Source organism: Mustelus asterias, chromosome 10, assembly GCF_964213995.1.
Source record: "Mustelus asterias chromosome 10, sMusAst1.hap1.1, whole genome shotgun sequence".
In the NCBI taxonomy this organism is placed as follows: domain Eukaryota; kingdom Metazoa; phylum Chordata; class Chondrichthyes; order Carcharhiniformes; family Triakidae; genus Mustelus; species Mustelus asterias.
The window spans coordinates 14919108-14943053 of NC_135810.1; the positions used below are offsets into that span (position 1 = coordinate 14919108).

The window sequence follows — 23946 nt, forward strand, 5'->3', positions numbered from 1 at the left end:
TAGACTGTGGCCAAGAAGACCACTTTTCAGTCCAAGTATACATGCAAGGCTTCCCTTCAACAACTCTTAACAGATTATAAACCCAAATTTATCTAGCATGTAAATTGTGATTCCATAGTTAGAAATGTGTTTCCTCAAATTTGCGGACTGTTGTGCAAATCCTCTTTCACAAAGACAATTCCCATTCCCTACAGCTGTTTTCCGTTTTTCTCTGCAATCTCAACGCTACCGTGGACATTGTCCATTTGATTTGTTCTGATATTATTCCTCCAAATTGTATCCTGTGATTAATAAATTGAACAGGTGATGAACTAGGAATTTTATCTAAACTTTGCCTCTTTTGCTCCTAGGTGAACCTGTTGAAGATTTCATCTTCATTGAAGAAGTGATAGCCAGTTCAAATCATTGGAAATGTCATTCTTTCGCAAACTAGCAGACAGTTTCTCAGATACGCAAAATACTCGTACAGGTTTGTGACTTTGATATTCTTGCTGGGATTTATTCGCAGATAAACAATAATTCTATTCTTGGATCCAGTTGGAAAATGCTGAATGTCTGTTTACTATTGACCTCCAATGAATGTCAGTAGGGATGTCATTGAATGATTAATTAATGATGACAAAGCATCTCGAAAGTGATAGTAGGACTCACCATTTACTGGATTGTGTGAACACTGATGCACCCAATATTCTTTTGTTATCCATCTCTACAAGGCGGCACGGTGGCACAGTGCTCAGCACTGCTGCCTCACAGCGTCAGGGACCCGGGTTCAATTACGGCCTTGGGTGACTATCTGAGTGGAGTTTGCATGTTCTCCCCGTGTCTGCTTGGGTTTCCTCCGAGTGCTCTGGTTTCCTCCCACAGTCCAAAGATGTGCAGGTTAGGTGGATTGGCCATGATAAATTGCCCCATAGTGTCCCAAGATGTGCAAATTAGATGAATTAGCCATGGTAAATCTGTGGGGTTACAGAGATAGGGCGGGGAAGAGGGCTTGGGTAAGATAATCTGTCAGAGAGTCATTGCAGACTCAATGGGCTGAATGGCCTCTTCTGCACTTTAAGGAATCTATGATTCTTATTTATGCACAGAGTTACATCACGGGTCGAAGAAGTACATTTTACCCCTACAATAGTGAGGTGTGTTTTAAGGATAAATGAAAAATAAAAGCTCCCTTTTTTATTTTTGTTGATCTATCTTTTGTGAAAACTTTTGCCCACTGACACAAACAGAATACTATACAAAGCATTGTGAAAGGATCCCAAAGAGATTCCTGTTGTAGGGAATCAACATTCAAAAATTATGGGCTGGACTTACAGCCTCGAGGTAGGTACTGAGAGTTAGAAAAATTATCAGCTCACTCTGGAGAAAATTCTCGCCCGCCTCTGGAGAAAATTCTCACAAGGAAATGGTTTTCATTGTGTAGGGCGGGAGGTGGGGGGAGGTTGTGAGTTTCAGTGTCACCAGTCAAGCGGGGAAAGAGTTTGCAGTCAGCCAGAGGGACTGTCGGGTTAAAGTTTATTTATTAGTGTCACAAGTAGGCTTACATTAACACTGCAATTAAGTTACTGTCGCCACACTCCAGTGCCTGTTCGGGTACACTGAGGGAGAATTTAGCACCTAACCAGCATGTCTTTCGGACAATGGGAGGAAACCGGAGCATCCAGAGGAAACCCATGCAGACACGGAGAGAACGTGCAGACTCTGCGCAGACAGTGACCCAAGCTGCGTCACCGTTTACGCTCACGGTGAACGTGGGCGCAAAATGACACCCTATGTGTTTTATTTATTAAGAGTGGCACATGTGTACATAAATACATGGATATAAAGCTTGAGGGCATCAGCAGCAGGGTTTTACTCCAGGCCAAAGTGAAACTGAGGCTGGGTTACTTGATGTGGAGATGCTGGAGATTGGGGTGGGCACAGTAAGAAGTCTCACAACACCAGTCACCTGATAAAGGGGCAGCGCTCCGAAAGCTCGTGCTACCAAATAAACCTGTTGGACTTTAACCTGGTGTTGTGAGACTTCTTACTGGATCACTTGACACACTTCCCTTAAAGTGATAGCATGCTGCCATCCCTTAAATCCCTTAAAGCATCCCCTTTCTTATGCTCACTCCCCCCACAAAACTATTATGTCCCTGTTTTGTTTCCATTACATAAGTGCATAAGACTTGTGAATCCATGAATCTATGAGGCATAGAGGTAATCTACTGATATGCCCAGATGTGGTGATGGTAACCTTGTCTGGAGGTTTCTTTACTTGTTCCCAGTAATCTAGGGATTGTCATTCTTGCATGTTGTTCCTGGTTTAATTTTGGATCTTGTCCTAAATGCCACAAGACTGCACGATGGTCGAGGAGCTGGAATGGATCTGATTTGTCTTTGGTTACTCCGCCCCATTGTGTCTTTGTGTGTGATAATGTCATAGATCCTTGGTTCTGAACAAATCCTTATCACCTCAGGTGGTTACCATGTAGCTTTTGTGGAATCCTGGATGTGAACTTCTTGTCCCAACCGTAAACCTGGCAATTCTGTACCTACATTTTTCTCGTGGGCATTGGTGATCCTCTTTTGCAGTTTTAACAGTTTTTCTTGAGTTCCTGAGGGAGTAGAATGGGTTGAGAGGAGATAAATTGGTCCACACTGGTCTGCCAAACATGAGCTCTGCCTGTGATTGAATAGTTGCACTTAAAGGTGTCGCTCTACAACATTGTAATGTGTAGACCTGGTTTGGTCTATCTACGTTCGACAATTCACCATGCAAATTATTCATTCGGCCTTCATGCCATAGGAAAGGCCTTTCTCAACAATTCCCTCAGTGTTTGGATGAAATTGGTAATGTATGGATACAAGAAATTAACGAGACCCGGGCATCTTTGAAGATCTTCCTTATGTTGAGGAGATGGCATGGCTTTAATATCTTCTACGTTACTTGGATTGGGACATATGCCAGCGGCAGAATAAAGGGAACCTAAAAAATCGATCTGCTGCACATTGATGGCACATTTCAGATGGTTCAGCTCCAAGCCTTCATCATGTGCTGCTTACATCAGTAAGTGAAGATTATGGTCATGTTCTTCCTTTGTTCTTCCCACAATGACAGCAGCAATACAGATGCACCCTGGCACAGTGCATGTGTTGCTGCTATTGAAAGAAATTTTGGTTAACAGCCCAAAAGGAAAACACTGGAAACAGTATATGATGTACTAAGATCCTGGGACTTTTCCGTGAGATATACTGATCAGTCGTCATGCTTGGCATCATGCTTTGAGAACAATTTTGCACCTGCAAATCATGGATTTAGCTCTTCTAATGTGAGTATTTTGTAAAGATGATGCTTCAAAGCTGTGTTTAATCATCATGGATTAAGGAATACTCTCAATGATCTGTCCTTCTTATGACATGTAACTGAGCTTCACCAGTCTGTGTGCTCTTGTGCTCTTCCAATGATTTGGTCTTTCTCCACTTTGTCTAGTTCAACCTTCAACTTGTTTTGTAAGTGGATGCTGTGCTTATTTGGTGAATCAATGGGTAGACTTGCATTCTTCTAAAAGTGTAACATTGCAGCCAGTTTGGTTGCAATATTCTGAATATTCCAATGTTAGGTCATGAACTGAGGTGTTAGGAGTAGTTTCTGAGTTTTGTCTGCCGTACGAGATCTGACTAATTCAGTAGATTACACTAGTGTGAGGTCACAGCATGCTAGTAGACCTGTGATTGCCGAACCTTTAGACGCCATGATATGAAACATTGTGGCACCCAGGAGGATTGATTTTACTTGGACTGCCAGACTATTGAATCTGCATACGGAATTAATAAACTATTGTAAACTGAAAGTTTCACAATGGTAGGTTTCACCATGGCCTTCCATATCTTTTAGAATTCACAGGGGTAGTATGTTGGCACTTGCCTGTGTCAATCTTGGCCAATCATGAGTAGTTATCCACTTTCTTAGGCTCGATAAGTTTAATCTTGGCATACATTTTGGTTGATGTAATGGCAGCCATGTTTGCCATGGTATTGATGGTGTGAAACATCTGTTCACTGCTTTTTGGCTCATTATGCAGATCATCATTAGTTTCTGGGTTGTCAGTCATCTCGAATATATGTTTCTGACAGGATACCGAATACTTTACTGCTTGTAGGTACGGTTGTGTACAGTCTGTGTGGATCACTGTATAGCTCTTTGTAGCCTTTGCTCCAGTGCATTGTCACTGCCAATGGCCCTTTCTGCCATGTGTTTTGCATTATTGATAGGGAGATGGGCATATCCTTGCTGCCTGCAGAAGGTCAGACCTTCCACATACCTTGTTAGGTTTTGATAGGTATGTCAATAATTAGGATTGTATTTAGGACCTGTCAGCTCTGTCGACCTGCGAGGATCATTGCATGCTTGCATCTATCCTTGAATAGTTCTCGATGCTCTATGTTATGGGCTTCTCCAGCAGATCTTGCTGGAATGATTCCAATGGAGTGGATGCCATCAGCAACTCAGTAATTCTTTTTGCCAGTTCTAAAAAATCTCAGTGCTTACTCTTTTGTCTGCATCCACGGACGAAATGTTCTCTGGATTCTGTAGGCTGTTGTTAAACTGACGTGAACTCTAATCGTTGGATACAGAAGTTTAACCTGATTCTGAACCGGTCTTCCAATGTAGTTCACGACCGGATTCTCCAGTCCCGCCAGCAGCACAGCCCACGGGTTTCCCGCCGGCGTGGGGTGCCTCAATGGGAATTCCCATTGACAGTGACGGGACCAGAGAACCCTGCTGCGAGCAAAAAACGCGCCACCTCCCGCTGGCAGGAAACACCAGATGGGAGAACGGAGAATCTCACCCCATCTCTTTTGGAGATCAATTAACTCTTCTGCTGTCAATCCTGACGTGTCCAATTTGTGCATAAAGAATTCTGCAAACACACAGTGGGTTCATGCATTCGGAACAGGCACATGTGAACATGGATCGAAAGCTTGAAAACATCAGCAACAGGATTGTATGTCTGTGTTCTGTCCCAGGACAAAGTGAAACAGATGGCGGATGACATGACCCACTTGCCTTAAAGTGATAGCATGCTGCTACCCCTTAAAGGCACTTTACAATAATCCCAACTCAAAGCCTAGCCCTATATATTTTATTACCTGGGACTTCCACTGTTAGGATAAAGTGATCAAGACTCAAAAGGGATAGTTGTATTAGGAACAGTCACAGATGTTGTATTATTATTGAATAAGTTAAGATATCACCTTCCATAATTATTGGCAAGAATGTTAACTTTAACTTCAGAGCAATTGATTTTCAGAAGTTAGGAAGAAGTGATTCTCACCTATCACCTTTTTGGGCGGATTTTAATTCCTCCTCTCTCAAGATTTGATCAAACAGCAGCCATGCTCAAAGTGAAAACACGCCAAGGGATCAATCTCTTCAATTACTTCTTTGATCAGAATTTATATTCGTATTTATATTGATTATAAATAATTGGAAAAATAACTGGACTTACTTTAGGTGGGTGTGCAACAGGGCAGGTAAATCTGACACTTGTACTTTGATAGCTAAAGGGTAAACATGAGGGTGGCATGGTGGCACAGTGGTTAGCATTGTTGCCTCACAGCACCAGGGACCCTGGTTCAATTCCCGGCTTGGGTAACTGTGTGGAGTTTGCACGTTTTCGCTGTGTCTGCGTGGGTTTTCTCTGGGTGCTCCGGTTTCCTCCCGCAGTCTGAAAGACGTGCTGGTTAAGTGCATTGGTCATGCTAAATTCTCCTTCGGTGTTCCCGAACAGGCACTGGAGTGTTGTGACTAGGAGATTTTCACAGTGACTTCATTGCAGTGTTAATATACGCCTACTAATAAATATATGTAACTTGGAGCACAAGGATATTGGGCAGATTTTATGAATTACTGCTTCTGGCTCACCTAGATGACATATTGGGAATCTGGGGCTGGAATGCTCCGGTCTCACATGCCCCACTACCGCTGCCAGCGAGAACGGAGAACTTGGCGCTCAGCAATGGGACTGGAGAATCCCAGTGAGGGCAGAGAATTCCGGCCCAGGTAGACAGAGCAGTGCGGCCTACAAGATTTTCCCACCATTTTATCTCGGTTCTGATTTTGACTTATTTCCCTCTTCCACATTCTTGTTGATTGGACTTTTCAGGGCTGGCCTTATGATTGAACTCTTAGGCCGGAATTTTCCGACCCTGTCACGGCGGGACCCAAAAGCGAACAGTTATCCTAAACCAGTGCAGCACATTTGGAGAGTCAACACAAAACATGAAAGAAGAAACAGCTCATAGATGCTACAAAAAGATCAGAACACTTGAAGATCGGCCTTTTATCCTGAAAGGAGCTGTTGACAACATGTCTGCCTCTCATGGCAAAACTGCTGAGATAAAAGCATTCATTTCATCGAATCATAGAATCCTACAGTGCAGAAGAAGGCTATTCGGCCCATCGAGTCTGCACTGACCACAATCCCACCCAGGCCCTAACCCCGTAACCCTACATATTTACCCCGCTAATCCCTCTAACATATGCATCCCAGGATACTAAGGGGCAATTTAGCATGACCTAACCTGCACATCTTTGGACTATGGGAGGAAACCAGAGCACCTGAAGGAAACCCACGCAGACACAAGAAGAATGTGCAGACTCCACACAGACAGTCACCCAAGCCGAGAACCGAACCTAGGTCAGAGGCCAAATATATATTATCATTTACTCTGACCCTTTTGTGAACAGTGGGGGTCTACCAACATCCTGGACGGGTCAAAGCCAAATAAAATAACTTATTTTATGTCCCTTCAGGGACAAAAAAACACAAGGCACTTTTGGGCCACTTGGCTACTGGAAAGAGGCAATCTTGAAAGACTGATATCTCGATGAGAAACTTGTTTCTGGAATTTGAAGTCTGGGGAAGGAAAAGTGATGTGTAGCTGCCTTCTCTCAAGCATAGTCTACCTGATGAGTTCCCAAAGGAGAAAGTCTATCCTAATGACTAAACATTTTTTATTATTCATTCACGGGGTGTGGGTGTCGTTGGCTACGTCAGAATTCATTATCCATCCCTAATTACCCTTGAGAAGTTGGTGATGAGCTGTCTTCTTCAACCGTTGCCATCCATGTGCTGTTGGTACATCCACAGTGCTGTTAGAGAGGGAGTTCCAGGATTTTGACTCGGAGACAGTGAAGGAATGGTCGATGTATTTCCAAGTCAGGATGGTGAGTGGCTTGGAAGGGCACTTGCAGGTGGTAGTCTTCCCATATATTTGCTGCCCTTGTCCTTTGAGATGGAAGTGCTCGTGGGTTTGGAAGGTGCTGTCTAAGGAGCCTTGGTGAGTTCCTGCAGTTCACCTTATGCAACTGAAGCATTAAAAACCAAATCCTTATCCTGTGGTGCTAAAGGGGCTAATGGAGCGTGTTCACAAAGTTTTAGAAGTTATGGTAACTTTCTGGTAAGACCCCATATGGAATAATACTTTCAGTTCTGGCTACTATACCTCAGGAAGGATATATCGGCTGGAATTCAACAGCCGTTCACACCCTGTCACCGCTGCCAGCGAGAACGGAGAATTGGGTGCTCAGCCAAATCTCCGTTCACTGCAGCGGGACCGGAGAATCCCAGCCGCGGGCGAGGTCAGCGAATCCAGCTCATCATCTTTAGAGGGGGTGCACCTCAGATTCTCCAGAACGATACTGGTGCTGAATGGGTTAAATTATGATGAAGGATTGCATTGACTATCCTCCTTAGGTGGATTGGCCATGCTAAATTGCCCCTTAGTGTCAGGAGGACTAGCTAGGGTTAGTGCATGGGGTTATGGGGATAGGGCCTGGGTGGGATTGTGGTCAGTGTGGACTCGGTGGGGGCTGAATGGCCTCCTTTGGCACTGTAGGATTCTATGATTCTATGAAGATATAAGATTAAGGGGAGATCCAATTGAAATGTTTGATCGTATTAAAGTATTTGATATTAAAGGATAGATATTTCCTGTGATGGAGATGTTCCAAATAAGGCAATGTAAAGCCTTAAAATTGGAACGAGGACCATTCAGAAAGCACTTCTTCATACAAAGGGTAATGCGTGCTCCCGAATCAGGAATTCTTTCCTCCAAAAGGCTGTTGGGGCAAGACCAATTGAAAGTTTCAGAACAAAGATTGATAGATTTCTGCTCGGCAAATGTTTTAAGGGTTACAGAACTGAAATTGGGAGATGAGGTTTAGATCCTGGTTGAGCCCTATCTTACTGAATGTTAGAACAGGCATTCCAATGTTCCTACTAAGGTGGAAGAATGGCAAAATACAGAAAACAGAAAGGATAGGAAATAAAAACTTTTGGTGCAAATGAGGACCTGAATGGGATAAACCTGATAATTAAATGGCTTTTTCTTTTACCGACCTTGTTACTTTCTGATGAAACACCTTTGCTACCCTTTGTGATGTGTCTTCAACCATAACTGTTGACAAACTGTAAATCCTCAATTTCAGATGAAGACCGCGATCAGGTCATTCGGGAAGCAAAAAAGAGGACCCGCTTATTGAATGATAATGACTGGATTAAAAGCAAACCAGAAGAATCTCAGTAAGTGTTGAACTGAGTCCTTAAAATGATGCTTCAAAAGGAAAGGGACCATTGCGTCAACATGTGCCACTTTCAATTCATCGTTTTGATTGAATTGAATGTCTTGTAAATGATATTGATTGATTAAATTAAAGGAAATTCTGTATTTTTAGAGTGAAATAAAAGAAACATGTGTATGCCTTTGACATAAATTTTCCTGAGATGACAGGATTCCTCAGATTGGCTCCTTAGCCCCTGCATAAACTATAGCCAAGAGGGCTACAGACTGAATGGATGGAGGAGTCAGTGCGCCAGCATCTATCAACGGTAGCCAGTCTTTGGCAAACGCATGTCAGTAGCTCATGCTAAATGCGTGAGGGTTACAGGGATAGGGCAGGATTAAGATGCTCTTTCGGTGAGTTGGTGTAGACTCGATGGGCCGATTGGCCTCCTTCTGCAGTGTAGGGTTTCCATGGTTCAATGGTGACTCTGAGTCCAGTCACCTAGCACTCCTCCTGAGGACACGTCTGTCCTTTACTCGACATCACTCCACAGCAACTTATTCGGCCTTGGCATCTCAACTCATTTTCTTACACCTCACATAAAGAGATATACAAGGGCAGGTATGCGTGAGGGTTGAGGAAGAGGTTGAAGAAGTTTGGGTGGGAGAAGGATTGGCCTGCTCTAAGAGACAGGGTATTAGGAAAACAGGGAGGCAGTTGAGGCAAAACTGGCTGGTGAGAGAATTCCGCAAAACATGGCTGAAGGATCTGGGTCTACTGGGGGAGCTCAGGTGGTGGGATCAAGCAGTAGTCTGGAGCTAGAAGTCCCAAGGGTGTAGGGCTGAAAAATATCTCACAAGCATCATGGGGTTTAGGTAATGGAGATGGTGGAAGGTGAGGACAGGTGAAAGCACACACAGCTAGCCCCATCATGGAGCTTTGGAAATGGGAGATACATCAGAGACCACAGTTGGATGGGCAAAATTTAAACTGATCAGTGTGGCTACCAGTCGCATGTAGGGGATTTTCACACTAACTTATCATAGAATCATGGAGTATCTTATCATAGAATCCCTATAGTGCAGAAGGAGACCACTTGACCCATCGAGTCTGCACCGACCACTATCCTACCCAGGCCCTATTCCCACAACCCTTCATATTTACCCTGCTAATCTCCCTGACACTAGAGTCAATTTAGCATGGCCAATCAACCCAACCCACACATCTTTTGGACTGTGTGAGGAAACCAGGGCACCTGGAGGAAACCCACACAGACAGAGGGAGAATGTGCAAACTCCACACGGACAGTGACCCAAGCTGGGAATTGAACCCAGGTCCCTGGCGCTGTGAGGCGCGGTACTAACCACTGTGCCACCATGCTGCAACTTCATTGCAATGTTAATGTAAGCTCACTTGTGACACTTGGAAATAAACATTAAACTCTCGACGGTGAGAATTCAGGTCCATAAGTTTCTTTAAAAAAAATTGATGTTTTGATTAATTAATACAAAATCAGACAGGTGGCAACCAAATTATTTTCAACCTGTGGATAAATGGAGTTTAACAATGAGCCAATGTGTGTGCAGTAGTTTCATTAGATTGAAGTGGCAACCTGGACAATTCACCCACCTGCTCTGCTAACCCCCTCTACCCCACCTGTACCAGAAACTCTGGGTCAAACATTGGACTCCTCAGTCACCTGACAATTCATTTTTAGTGTGGAAGCGAGTCATCCTTGGCCCTGAGGGACTGCCAAAGAAGAAGAAGATTGAAGATGCTCATCTGGGATTCATGGACCTTCGGTGCCATTATAGACAAATACCTCTGAACATTGTTCTCCTGAAATAGTTGTGGGCGGCATGGTGGCACACTGGTTAGCATTGCTGCAGTCACAACTGGAAAATACCACCCAAGGTCGATTCCCAACTTGGATTAATGTCAGTGCGGAGTCTGCATATTCTCCCCATGTCTATGTGGGATTACTCCGGATGCTCCAGTTTCCTCCCACAGTCTGAAAGACGTGCTGGTTAGGTGCATTGGCCATACTAAGTTCTCCCTCAGTCTACCCGAACAGGTGCCAGAGTGTGGCAACTGGGGGATTTTCATAGTAACTTCATTGCAGTGTTAATGTAAGCCTACTTGTGGCACTAATAAATAAACTTTAGTTGTGTTTTCAAATCACTCCAACTTGTCTGCTAATCTTCCTCCTTCAACTCAGTCCCACAGACACATATCATCTCTCCAATTTTATTTATTTACTATGTCAATTACCTCCTCAGATCATTATCCTATTCACCTTTTTGCCTCAGGTTCCACTCTACATATACCAATGTCATTCCGATCATGTGCATTCACTGTATACATGTTCATTTCATCCTCAGTGCAATATTGCTGCACACTGATCTTTGCCACACCCTAGTATAGGGCAATGAAAATTCTGTTTCACCTAATACTTGACAGTACAATTCTTTCTCATCCATCATGAGTGTAAAAACTCATTTCTTACTATTGACAGTTCCTTCACTGTGATCATTGGTATGTTTGGATTTACTATCAACTCTGACCACAAATGGAACTTCCACTTATCCATCGCTGAGGCTTTAAAAATAGTCTGCCAATAGATGACGGACCACCTTGTAGCCATCTTCCCCCCCACCCCCTGGCCACACCGCTAACCCACTCTCCCCCTGCCGAAGTTGTGCATCAAAATTGAGGGACAACTTTTATTTTGAGGTGTGCATATTTGATCTGATCTGATTTTTTATTGTCACATGTATTGGGATACAGTGAAAAATATTGCACTAAGCAAAACCTACCATTCATAGAGTACATTGGGGAGAAGGAAAGAAGAGGGTGCATAACATAGTGTTGCAGTCACAGATAGAGTGTAGAGAAAGGTCAGCTTGATATATAATAGGTCCATTCAAAGGTCTGATGGCAACAGGGAAGAAGCTGCTCTTGAGTCGGTTGGTATGTGATCTCAGACTTTTGAATCTTTTTCCCAACGGAGGAAGGTGGAAGAGAGAATGTCCGGGCTGCGTGGGGTCCTTGATTATGCTGGCTGCTTTTCCGAGGCAGTGGGAAGTGTAGAAGGAGTCAATGGATGGGATGCTGGTTTGAGCGATGGACTAGGCTACGTTCATGACCCTTTGTAGTTTCTTAGGGTTGGTTAGGTTGATTGGCCAGGTTAAAAATTGCCCCTTAGAGTCCTGGGATGTGTAGGTTAGAAGGATTAGCGGGTAAATATGTGGGGGTAGGGCCTGGGTGGGATTGTGGTCGGTGCAGACTCGATGGGCCGAATGGCCTCCTTCTGCACTGTAGGGTTTCTATGATTCTATGATTCTTGTGGTCTTGGTCAGAGCAGGAGCCATACCAAGCCGTGATACATTCTTATACTTATTCAATGAAATATGTGTTCTTTATTAACAGATATATGACAAGTGATGTCAACCACGGCAAAACTGCACTAAAGGGAGCTAAATCTGAAGAATACCTGAACAGGTAGAAATATTTCACTGATGGACATTTTGCATCAGAAATTCCAAGTGGAAAAATGCTGCTTATTTTCTGTAAATGGCTTTAATGTATTTTGTAACTGATTCACACATGAGAATTTGTGTAATTCTCCAGGTTTTTGTAAATTGTTTTCATGTTTTTTATTCTGTTATTCTCTGTCCTTTTCTTTCTCAATCTGAATTTTGTCCTTTAACCTTCCTGCTGATTGACATTAGATTGCTGCGGCTTTGCTTCGAGGTGTACTGCAAACACTTGGTAAAAAATACTTCAAGAAACTGACCTTGGTGCACATTTAAAGGAGTTATATGTTACTGAAGTACAAAACGAGCACTATCCACGAAGATGGGTTCCCTCTGGGTGCTCCGGTTTCCTCCCACACATTCCAAAGATGTGTGGGTTAAGTGCATTGGCCGTGCTAAATTGCCCCTTATTGTCCCAGGATGCGTAAATTAGAGAGATTAGTGGGGTAAATAGATGAGGTGACGGGGATAGGGCCTGGGTAGGATTGTTGTCGGTGCAGACTCGATGGGCCAAATGGCCTCCTTCTGCACTGTAGGATTTCTATGATTTCTACGATGAAGATGAGTTATGAAATACTGTGGCATCTTCAACTAGCATAAATATTAATCATCATTTAATAGTATCAGTCTGGTGCTATCTGTGCTTTTTTTCTATTTATGGAATGTAGGCATCACTGGCTGGCCAACACTTACAGTCCTTGAACTGAGTGGCTTGCTAGGCCATTTCAGAGTCAACCACATCGCTGTGGGTCTGGAGTCACATATCGGCCAGGGTATTGGCCAGAATTCTCTGGCTGTTCATGCTGGCGGGGTTCTCTGGGTTTACCGTCAGCTTGGGGTGGCTTCAAAGGGAATTCCCATTGACAGTGCTGTGACCAGAGGATCGCATTGCCAGCGGACAGCCTCCCCCCCCCCCCCCCCCCGCTGAGAAAACACTGAGGGGCAGCCAGAGAATCTTACCCATTATATTAGTGAATTAGATGGGTTTTTACAACAATGGTTTTACAGTCATTAATAGACTTTTTAAATTCTAGATTGTTATTAAATTCAAATTCCACCATCTGCCATGGTAGGGATTCGAACCCAGGTCACCAGTGTACCCTGGGTCTCTGAAGTACTTGTCCAATGACAATACCACTACACCACGACCTCCCCTCAATCGGACAAAGCTAACGAATTTAATACAACAATCTCAAAAGTGTAACATTCTACTGCTTATTCCATTGACAAAAATCAGACCATCTCAGAGACAGAGGGAGGAATCTTCCCATCCCGTCTGCCAAGGAATCATAGCAGGTGGGGGGCGGGGGGGGGCGATGGATGAGGCAAAGGTCCATTGATCTTGGGTGGGATTTTCCAGTTTTGAGGCAAATGCGGCAGGAAAACCGCACCCAGAGGGTTGTTTTTGCTTTGCGTCATCATTCTTTGAATGCTTCCTGTTTAACACCATCATCGGTGAAAAGACCCGAGAGTCATCAGCATTTTTATCAATAAAAATATCTTTGGCCCACCGAGGATGGTGAGCCAGGCTCTATGTATCCAGTTGAGGTTGCAAACATGGAGTTCTGCCTTGTTCAGTCAGAGAAAGGCAAAAGGACTGACTATGAAACGTAGTTACTTTTATTCAAAGTTACTGTGTGCTTTAGTTCTCCTTGCTGTCGAACCCACGTCTTGGATCAATTTCAACAAATGCAGCAGCAAATGTTCATTCAATGAAAATAACTTTAATTCTTCCTCCTCTTTTTTGTCTTTGGTTTAATAGCATGGCCCCAATAATATGCACATTGACAAAAATTCCATACCACATGTCCCTTATGAAAGACACTAATAGAAACATAGAAACTAGAAGTGTGAGTAGGCCATTCGGCCCTTCAAGCCTGCTCCGCCATCCATTTTAATCATGGCTGATCACCGAAATAATTATCTCATTATGATTATGTGTTTTAAGATTCTATGTTCTCTTTTGCTTCACTGGATAGTGTGTAGTACTTTGGTTGCATTATGTTTCTCTTCATGCTTTCTCAACCTACTTTTATCTTGTTTATTCAGTGGCTCGGGTAAGACTAGCAGCCTGAGATCAACTACAAAAGCAGATACCATAGATGGACGAAAACGGTATGGCTTTATTGCAAGTTTTTCCAGTAGCATATATATTGCAGTGTTTTCTTTTAAATAAACAAGTTGTCACGTGAGAGTGGCTCTGTCAGTGTAAATGATGAGCAACACAGATTTCAGCTTCAAAATCCAGGGCTATTGTCTCATGTACTCACTTTCTCAAGTTGAATGAGTTCCCACAGGGAATTCCAAAACCTATCATTCCCACATTGAAAAATGGAATTAATCCAACTTCCCCACCGGAATCATGACTCCTGCTGGGAAAAGGTAGTATAATAATAATGCTGTTCGGACGAAGAAGTCTGTGGCCTCGAATATCTTATCTTCCATTAGAAATGAACAGAGAAGAAAATTACTCTGGTAATTTTGTTATTACAGCCCATTAATATTTTGTGCTCATGAATTTTGCTGCACCCAACTCTTCTCAGATGTGAGTTACAGTGCTGATATTCATTCTTGTTTTAATAAAGCTGAATATACACTCCGACAGACAGCATGGCATAATCTACAAAGACTGACATTACACTTTCATTTGCGGCTAGCCCAGTGAGATGGAATAAAAGCACCTGTCTTCGGGCTGGAAGTCTAAATGTGATTGTTCAATGCCAAGTTGACAGCAATCATACTATCAATTCCAGTGGGTGGTAGGGGGAGCAAAAGAAAATAATTTGGCAATTTTTGCTACATTAACACGAGGGGAATGACTTCATGTTTCGCCAGTTGATACACCAAACAGTCAGTGATCTTAAGCCCAGGCCGGTCAGCAATAAACAGCTTGTTAGACGCAATCTCTTTGTCAATAGTTGTTCATTGTGTAGAATGTCCAGTTTGAAACCCAGCTCCGCAGAAAGAGATTTGGCACTCAGAACTAGCTGAACAGAATTATTAATGCAAATAAGGTTTCTCCAGCCATTCACACCAGTGCTGCCAGCGAGAACGGAGAAGTCGGCCAAATCTCTGTTGGCTGCAACAGAGGGTGGCACGGTGGCACAGTGGTTAACATTGCTGCCTCACAGCTCCAGGCACCCCGGGTTCAATTCCCGGCTTGGGTCACTGTCTGTGCGGAGTCTGCACGTTCTCGCCGTGTCTGCGTGGGTTTCCTCTGGGTGCTCCAGTTTCCTCCCCCAGTCTGAAAGACGTGATGGTGAGCTGCATTGGCCATGCTAAATTCTCCCTCAGTGTATCGGAACAGGCGCCGGAGTGTGGCGACTAGGGGATTTCACAGTAACTTCATTACAGTGTTAATGTAAGCCTTACTTGTGACAAATGAACTTTAAAAAGGATTGGAGAATCCAACCCAAAGTTTTAAGATCGGAATCCTTCCATCACTGAATTCAGTGGAACAAATTGATTAAACCATATAAAGAAAGGAATATTTTATTTGTCGCATTGAAGAAGATGTACATTTCAAATGTTACTTTGTCTGTCCTTCCTACAGATGTTGCCTGACCTTCGTGTCCCCAGCATTTAGGGAAAGTGCAATTTTGGAGGATATTTCAAATCAAAGTTTATTTTAGTATATGAGGACGGCAAGAAAGGCATTTGAGGAATGCAATAATGGTTTTATAAGAAAATAGTTTGGGTTTTTACTGGGAGTGGCGAGTTGAGTGCGGTTTCGATGGAAAACAATTTATATTAAAGCAAAATCTGGAATGGCAGGTTAGACAAAATAAGGAAAAAGCATAGCTGGTTGAACATTGTTTAACAGCAGGCTTTTCGAACCTTCTTAACGTAACGCAGAAGGAAATCATTATGAAATTGAGGAGGTTTCTGAAACTCAGATGCAAGTATAGCCAACTGGATAATATTATGCTGCTTTTCATTCTTTCGTGGTTCATGAGCATCGCTGGCAAGGCCAGCGTTTGTTGCCCATTCCTAATTGCCCTTGAACTGAGTGCTCATTCCAGAAAGGCACAGTAAGAAGTCTCACAACACCAGGTTAACTCCGGAGCAGCGCTCCGAAAGCCTGTGATTCCAAGTAAACCTATTGGACTTTAACCTGGTGTTGTGAGACTTCTTACTGTGCCCACTCCAGTCCAACGCCAGCATCTCCACATCATTCCAGAAGGCAGTTAAGAGTCAACCACATTGTAGTGGGTCTGGAGTCACATGTCGGCCAAACCAGGTAAAGATGGCAGATTTCTTTCCCAGAAGTGCACTGGTGAACCAGATGGGCTTTTACAACAATCGATGATGGTTTCATGGCACCAACTTTTGGTTCATTATACTTAAATTCCACCAACTCTCATGGCTGGATCTGAACCCATATCTCTAGATTACCAGTGACATTTCTCCTTGCCATCTCCCCCTATTGGCATTAAAGTTGCCAGCCTGAGCTGTAAAAGATGCTGTAATGGGTGCTGAGGAAGATATCACACGGTTTTTTGAACATCGCTCCACAGATTCATATTTTAAAATCACATAAGATATGAAAAAATACATCTGAAGCTGGGTATCATCATTTGTATGATGAATCTTGTCATAATTTTTCCTTCAATCTGGAACCTTAGTTAAGTCAAAGTGCGGGAGACATTTAGTTAAATAAGGGGTTCCAATGCAGATCAGAGTTACTTTGAAAGATGGTTAAAGCAGGGGTGAATTCTTCTTCAATACCAAAAATCAATTATAAGGAACGTGCAAAAAAAAATCCAAAGATATTGTATACTTAATAAAGTCAACCAGTTCCAAAGCTTCAGTGAGTGGAACCCGATGAGTTAGGTCTACACAGGGACTTAATTTATGCTGAATTGTACATTATGCATTCCAGTGTGGTGATAATTAGAGCTCAGGTTCCAGGAAATAACTTTGGAAGAGGTAATTATTGGAGAGTATTCAATGGCTGGAGGATATATGAAGATTTTCCAGTGTTTATATCCATTACATTTCTGACAGTTAAGCTGTTTTTAAAAATATTTCCTCTTTCTTATGTGAAGGTAATTGAAATGGAAAATGTTCAACTCCATTGACATTACCTTTCAGTGACTGGGTTCACTGGGGTTAAACTATGTGTTTTTTAATGTTCATTATGAGGTTTTAACTTCCCTCAATTCCCCACATCTCAGGTACTATTGCTAATTGGAGCCGCCCTGTTTGACGTCAACACACACAGTGCTGAAAGCTGGGATCTTCCTGTTTCTGTTTTAGTTGGCTTATTTCCACCCTGATCAGTACATTCGCCATCAGAGCAGTTTCCTCCCTATTATTTGAAAACAGTGGCTGGACTTTGCAGTTTTCAGCGGGGTAATGGAGGCTGAATGGCAATGGCTGCTCGCTCCTGTTCCGCCATCTCAGCTCAGCGAGTCAGGTATCACATGGCCAATTAGCGGCTGTCTGGCAGGAGGGCGGACGGTTAGCGATGCAAGTTTGTGGGTCTCCACGGCCAGTTGGAGTGCTGCGAACAGGAAATCTGTCACGGCAACAAATTTAAAGATCCTCTGTTCTCTCAATCTCTTTTGTTTTACGATAAGAAGTCTCACACCAGGTTAAAGTCCAACAGGTTTATTTGGGATCACGAGCTTTCGGAGCGCTGCCCCTTCCTCAGGTGAGTGCGTGAAGGAGCAGCGCTCCGAAAGCTAATGATTCCAGATAAACTCGTTGGATGTTAACCTGGCATTGTGAGACTTCTTACTGCACCCAACCCAGTCCAAAGCCAGCTTCTCCACATCTTTTTTTTTTACTTATGGCAGGCTCAGAAATATTCATAAATGAAGTCCAAAAACATACAGGTGGTGAGATGGTGACACCAGAATCTGCTGCCCCATGCAGCCATGGTACCAGTGCAGGGTTTTCCTTCTGCCTTTTGTGTGCCACCTCCTCATATCTGGCATAAAACACTCCGACGCCCACACATAGGAGTGGGCAATGAAAAATTACAAACAACTGGCTCTTTAACAAGCTGGATAGCTTGTCAATTGGCTATTTCACCGTGGTAGGTGGACTTCCAATTTTGGTGGCTGCTTACCCACTGTAATATCTGAGACTGGCATGATGATGGTGAATGTTATGTCATCACACTATATTTGATGTCTTGTTGCCATAAATTCCGGCCCAGTGAAGTAACTATTGTGTAAGTAGTGTTGAAACTTTTTATTGAGGGTTTGGTGATGGAAAAAGCCATTACAAAAAAAACTACTTTAAATGTTGCGTTATTGACATTTTAACAAAAGCCCAGATTCACTCCATCAAAGGTGACCAGGGGTATTTTTTCTGTTAAATGCGTTTTAAGGCAGAAATGTTCTCTTTGCCAGCAGCACTTGGGTAATTAATGGTGGCCGTAGCAAAGTTGTTCTCAACCGCTTCAGATCAGAGGAGTTCCTGGACAGGTAGAAATGCTGGTGATACCACTACAGTCGACCTCCACTTGAGTGGCATTGATACACTTAAATTCCTGAAGTGATTTTGTCTTTCCCAATCACCTTAAATCAGCATAATTTCGTCGGATGATTGCTGCTCGATCAAATGAACTTCTTTCCAAACATTTAATACAATGGCTAGTTTCAAACTGAGCCTTCCAATCACACTTACTTGTTGATTTGTCCTATTTAAGACAATTCCCTTCTGTTCAAAGTATATCTAACAAGAGTAATTAATGATCTTTAAATTAATTGAATGAATGTTAAACATAAAATCTTGCAAAATTCGCAACATGAATATCTTTGGCTCAGAACACTTCATTGTGAATGTAACTGGATTAATCTGCTTTTATTTTGGTTAGAATAGGGCTCAGGTAAGCAAAATAGCTGTGATTACTGTGTCCCATTTTGGAATATTTGGAGATAACTATATTTGAAGTAAATAAACTTTATCTTTTTCTTTGTTAGATTAAATAACTTGCATAAGTGTTTGCCACGATCCTAAAACTATAAGCTCCCATAAATGCAGAAAAATAGCTTTTATTATAACATTAATTCAAAGAAAGCATCTGATTTTCTATTGGTATTTCTTGGGGGGTGGCAAAGTGGAACAGTGGTTAGCACTGCTGCCTCACAGCGCCAGTGACCCGAGTTCGATTCCCGGCTTGGGTCACTGTCTGTGTGGAGTCTTCACGTTCTCCCCGTGTCTGCATGAGTTTCCTCCGGGTGCTCCAGTTTCCTCCCACAGTCTGAAAGACCTGCTGGTTAGGGGCATTGGCCATGCTAAATTCTCCCTCAGTGTACCCGAACAGGCGCCGGAACAAAACAAAGAAAATTACAGCACAGGAACAGGCCCCTTCGGCCGTCCATGCTGCCCGGTGGGGATTTTCATAGTCACTTCATTGCAGTGTTAATGTAAGCCTACTTGTGACACTAATAAATGAACTTTTAAAAATAAACTGCAAACAGGCATGGGGAGAACATGCTAACTCCGCATTGAGGCTGGAATGTTACCACTGTTCACGCCAATGGGATTTGCCCATCTGGCTGCAGTGTATGGAGATTTGGTTGGGTGCCAAATTCTCCGCAGCCGGAGCGTGGCGTGAACAGCAGGTAAGGTGGCACCCAAACAATTACCCGAGGCTGGGTTCGAACCCGTGTCCCAGAAAGTTGAAAGGTTACACCTGAAATGATAACCTGTCTGACATAAAATAGGTTTTCAGCGTATCGGACTTTTTCTTTGTTTGATGACTCCAGTTTGCAAATCTAATGAACTAATGTGAAAACGTACGAGCATCAAAATCTCCTTTCTAACGCTGATAGCTTTATTTTTGCACAGGGATACAAGCAGCACCAGTGACCTCAGCAAGACACAGCGGGCTTCAACTCTGGATAGACCTGCAAGGTGAGGTCACAGCAGCAAGTGTAATAATACTGGGCACAGCAACTGTAATAATACTGGGCACAGCAACTGTAATAATACTAGGCACAGTAACTGTAATAATACTGGACACAGGAGCTGTAATAATACTGGACACAGTAACTGTAATAATACTGGGCACAGGAGATGTAATAATGCTGGGCACAGCAACTGTAATAATATTTGGCACAGGAGATGTAATAATACTGGGCACAGGAGATGTAATAATACTGGGCACAGCAACTGTAATAATACTGGGCACAGGAGCTGTAATAATACTGGGCACAGCAACTGTAATAATACTGGACACAGGAGCTGTAATAATACTGGGCACAGGAGCTGTAATAATACTGGGCATAGCAACTGTAATAATACTGGGCACAGTAACTGTAATAATATTTGGCACAGGAGCTGTAATAATACTGGGCACAGGAGCTGTAATAATACTGGGCATAGCAACTGTAATAATACTGGGCACAGCAACTGTAATAATATTTGGCACAGGAGATGTAATAATACTGGGCACAGGAGATGTAATAATACTGGGCACGGCAACTGTAATAATACTGGGCACAGGAGCTGTAATAATACTGGGCACAGCAACTGTAATAATACTGGGCACAGGAGCTGTAATAATACTGGGCACAGGAGCTGTAATAATACTGGGCATAGCAACTGTAATAATACTGGGCACAGCAACTGTAATAATACTGGGCATAGCAACTGTAATAATACTGGGCACAGGAGCTGTAATAATACTGGGCATAGCAACTGTAATAATACTGGGCACAGCAACTGTAATAATACTGGGCATAGCAACTGTAATAATACTGGGCACAGGAGCTGTAATAATACTGGGCATAGCAACTGTAATAATACTGGGCATAGCAACTGTAATAATACTGAGCACAGGAGCTGTAATAATACTGGGCATAGCAACTGTAATAATACTGGGCACAGCAACTGTAATGATACTGGGCACAGCAACTGTAATAATACTGGGCACAGCAACTTTAATAATACTGGGCACAGCAACTGTAATAATATTGGGCACAGGAGCTGTAATAATACTTGGCACAGGAGATGTAATAATACTGGGCACAGCAATTGTAATAGTACTGGGCACAGGAGCTGTAATAATACTGGACACAGGAGCTGTAATAATACTGGACACATTAACTGTAATAATATTGGGCACAGGAGCTGTAATAATACTGGACACATTAACTGTAATAATACTGGACACAGGAGCTGTAATAATACTGGACACATTAACTGTAATAATATTGGGCATAGCAAAATGGAGGTCAGATTATGAAGCCCACATGGTTATATCCCATTGTACTGGACTGACCCAATAAATCTGGAGTGAAAGATTTCACGTGAGTTATGGTCACTGGCACCTGTGGATTAAATAGAAGTAAAAGTCAGGTCTGCAAGTCTTGGGAGATAGACCACAAAAAGTATGATAACCATTGGAGGTATGAATGGTTTATTCTTTATCCACCATCATTCTTGGACTTTTGTTCTAGTTTGTCAATATAAATTATTGCTTCAAAGACAAAAAATGCAATTAACTTTTTGCTATTGAAAATTTAGTATGAAGCTGTAGAGAAGCCTTAGGAGGACATCATGTACATGGGTTCACAGTATAAAAATCTTAACTGTTCATTCTTTATCCACTTGAAATTCTTCCCTTCATGTCAGAAATGAGTATCAGGGGAAAATAACATCTGATTTATATAGCAGTTCTGAAAAGGTACTGGTTCTTTTGCTGACAAACGTGCCCTGTTACTGCAGAGTGGATACAACAACAGCAGAGTATCTATGCATATATATATAAGCATTGCCGGTGTCCTTTTGGCTGTAACCTTCTTTATTGTTGTGAAATGGGCTCTATCAGCCAGCTATAAATAATGATTGTGACGTTGGCAAGTTTCACTTGAGCTGGATCATCCTCCACACGATCAGAGGCATGAAATGATGCCTTCTCGATATCCCTCCGTCTGCCCACCTCCTTCTCTTCCTTTAATACTCTCCAAAAAAATCCACCTCTTTCACCAAGTCGTCAGACATAACCCCCTCTCGTACCATTTTTTGCTTGGAGGGTGATTTTTTTGTCTGATTATTCTTCTATGATGGGCCATGGGCTGTTTTGCTATGTTAGTGGTGCTATACTAATTTTATTTTAGTCATTCATGGGATGTGGGTGTCGCTGACTGGACCAGCATTTATTGCCCATCCCTGAGGGCATTTAAGAGTCAACCACATTTCTGTGGATCTGGAGTCACATGTAGGCCAGATCAGGTAAGGAAGGCAGATTTCTTTCTCTAAAGGACACTAGTGGACCAGATGGGTTTTTCCAACAATTGACAATGGTTTCATGGTTATCTTTAGACTTTTAATTCCAGATTTTTACTGAATTCAAATTTCACCATCTGCCTTGGTAGGATTTGAACCCAGGTTCCCAAGCATTACTCTGGGTCTTTGGATACCTAGTTTAGCAACAATACCACTACGCCACCGCTTCCCCTATATTAATGCAGGTTGTTGTTGTGGAGGCATTCTAAATGCCAAGATGGCAGATCCAACCAAAGTGCGAGTGTCAATACCCAGACAAGCCTCCTTGAGTAAGGTTTGGGTGACTCGTACGGCATGTTGCATTGCTTATTTTCACAGGGTTGTCTTTAAAGCATTCGAACCAGCGAAGGTGATCTGGTAATATAATTGCCTATGAGGGAAGCTTTGCTAATGCCTGGTTTTCAGTTAATGTTAATGTGGTTTTTACATAATGCAAGACGACAGATGTTTTGTCACAGCGGGTGCAACGAGGTGAAGACTTGCATCATTCCGATCTCCATGGTCAGTGCAATGTGAGGTCTGAACCTTTGAGTAAATGTGTTTAGCTTTGTATGTTTCAGGTATAGAACTGTTCTTTGTGTTAGCAGTTCAGAGCCAGCTCATGGGAACCATGAGAACGTTACGCTCAGCCGATACAGATCTGAAGAAATCCTGAACAGGTAGACATTGTAATGCTGGCCAGCTCCATCTGAGCTGCAGGCCAGGCTCCTGCTCATGATTAAATGCAAGAAATTGTCCCAGCAGTCTGAATCACTTCTGAAATAGAGACTATGTGGTGAAAATGATGGAAACATGTTGTTTATTATATGAGTACGATGGCCTGACATTGCAGCATCTTCTGACTGCTCATGCTGTATGCCCGCATCGTTGGATAATAAACAACATGTCACTCCCACCGCGAACAATATACAACTGGTGCTTTGTGAAAGATGTGTTTTTAAGATGTTTTCTTTCTAAATAAACTCCTGCCGAATTCTGAACTCTGATGTATTTGAGGCACATCTGCATCATTTCGGAGATCCAGCACTGATTCAGTAGCATGCTAGGCAATTTCCTTACCCTTACCCTTTTTCCCTTCCCCAGTTAAGGCAATAGGGGAGCTGAATGCTTCATGGATAATGCATGAGCTGTGATTGCGTTTGACCTCCATTGGGGGGGTGGGGGGGGGGGGGGGGCGCTGGATCTTTAAGGATGGCAGTGGGCTGGGAGGGAGAAGGGCAATCCCAAAATGTTGTACCGATGACCTGTTGCCTCCATCCCAGACCCAGGCAGTTTTCATGAGGAGAGGGTGGAGAGTGGGTAGGGTTGCAGTACAAGGGGTGTGATGAGAGAGGGGTAGCCGCAATTTTATCACGCCGCATGCCATAGGAATTGGAGAGGGCGAGGGGCGGAGCATGGGAAGGTCCTTTGACCTCAAGCGGAATTTTACGGTTTTGGGATGAGCGAGGCCATAAAATCCCACCCAGTATGTTACCCTGAACACCCTCATAGGTTCATTGATCTTTTTCCTGGCACCTATCAGCAGCTCTGGGGATGCGAAGCTGCCACTGCCATCACCTTCCACATGACATCAGAGATCTACAGCTTCCTCCCATAGACGCCTATCAG

The 23946-nt window shown here is 43.1% G+C and overlaps 1 protein-coding gene across 10 annotated transcripts in view; it reads left to right on the forward strand.

Moving 5' to 3' along the window:
- The window catches only part of scel (sciellin), a 96876-nt gene that overhangs the window by 16831 nt on the left and 56099 nt on the right, over window positions 1-23946 (forward strand). For 2 of the 10 annotated variants that reach the window (XM_078221622.1, XM_078221627.1), the window contains exons 2-8: window positions 351-469; window positions 8480-8573; window positions 11984-12055; window positions 14140-14205; window positions 18453-18527; window positions 19897-19962; window positions 22899-22997. In XM_078221622.1, the coding sequence (XP_078077748.1) occupies window positions 412-469; window positions 8480-8573; window positions 11984-12055; window positions 14140-14205; window positions 18453-18527; window positions 19897-19962; window positions 22899-22997 (530 nt within the window). In that variant the 5' untranslated portion in view covers window positions 351-411. The remainder of the gene's footprint in view (window positions 1-350; window positions 470-8479; window positions 8574-11983; window positions 12056-14139; window positions 14206-18452; window positions 18528-19896; window positions 19963-22898; window positions 22998-23946) is intronic. The other 8 variants (XM_078221624.1, XM_078221625.1, XM_078221623.1 and 5 more) reach the window with 8 other exon arrangements.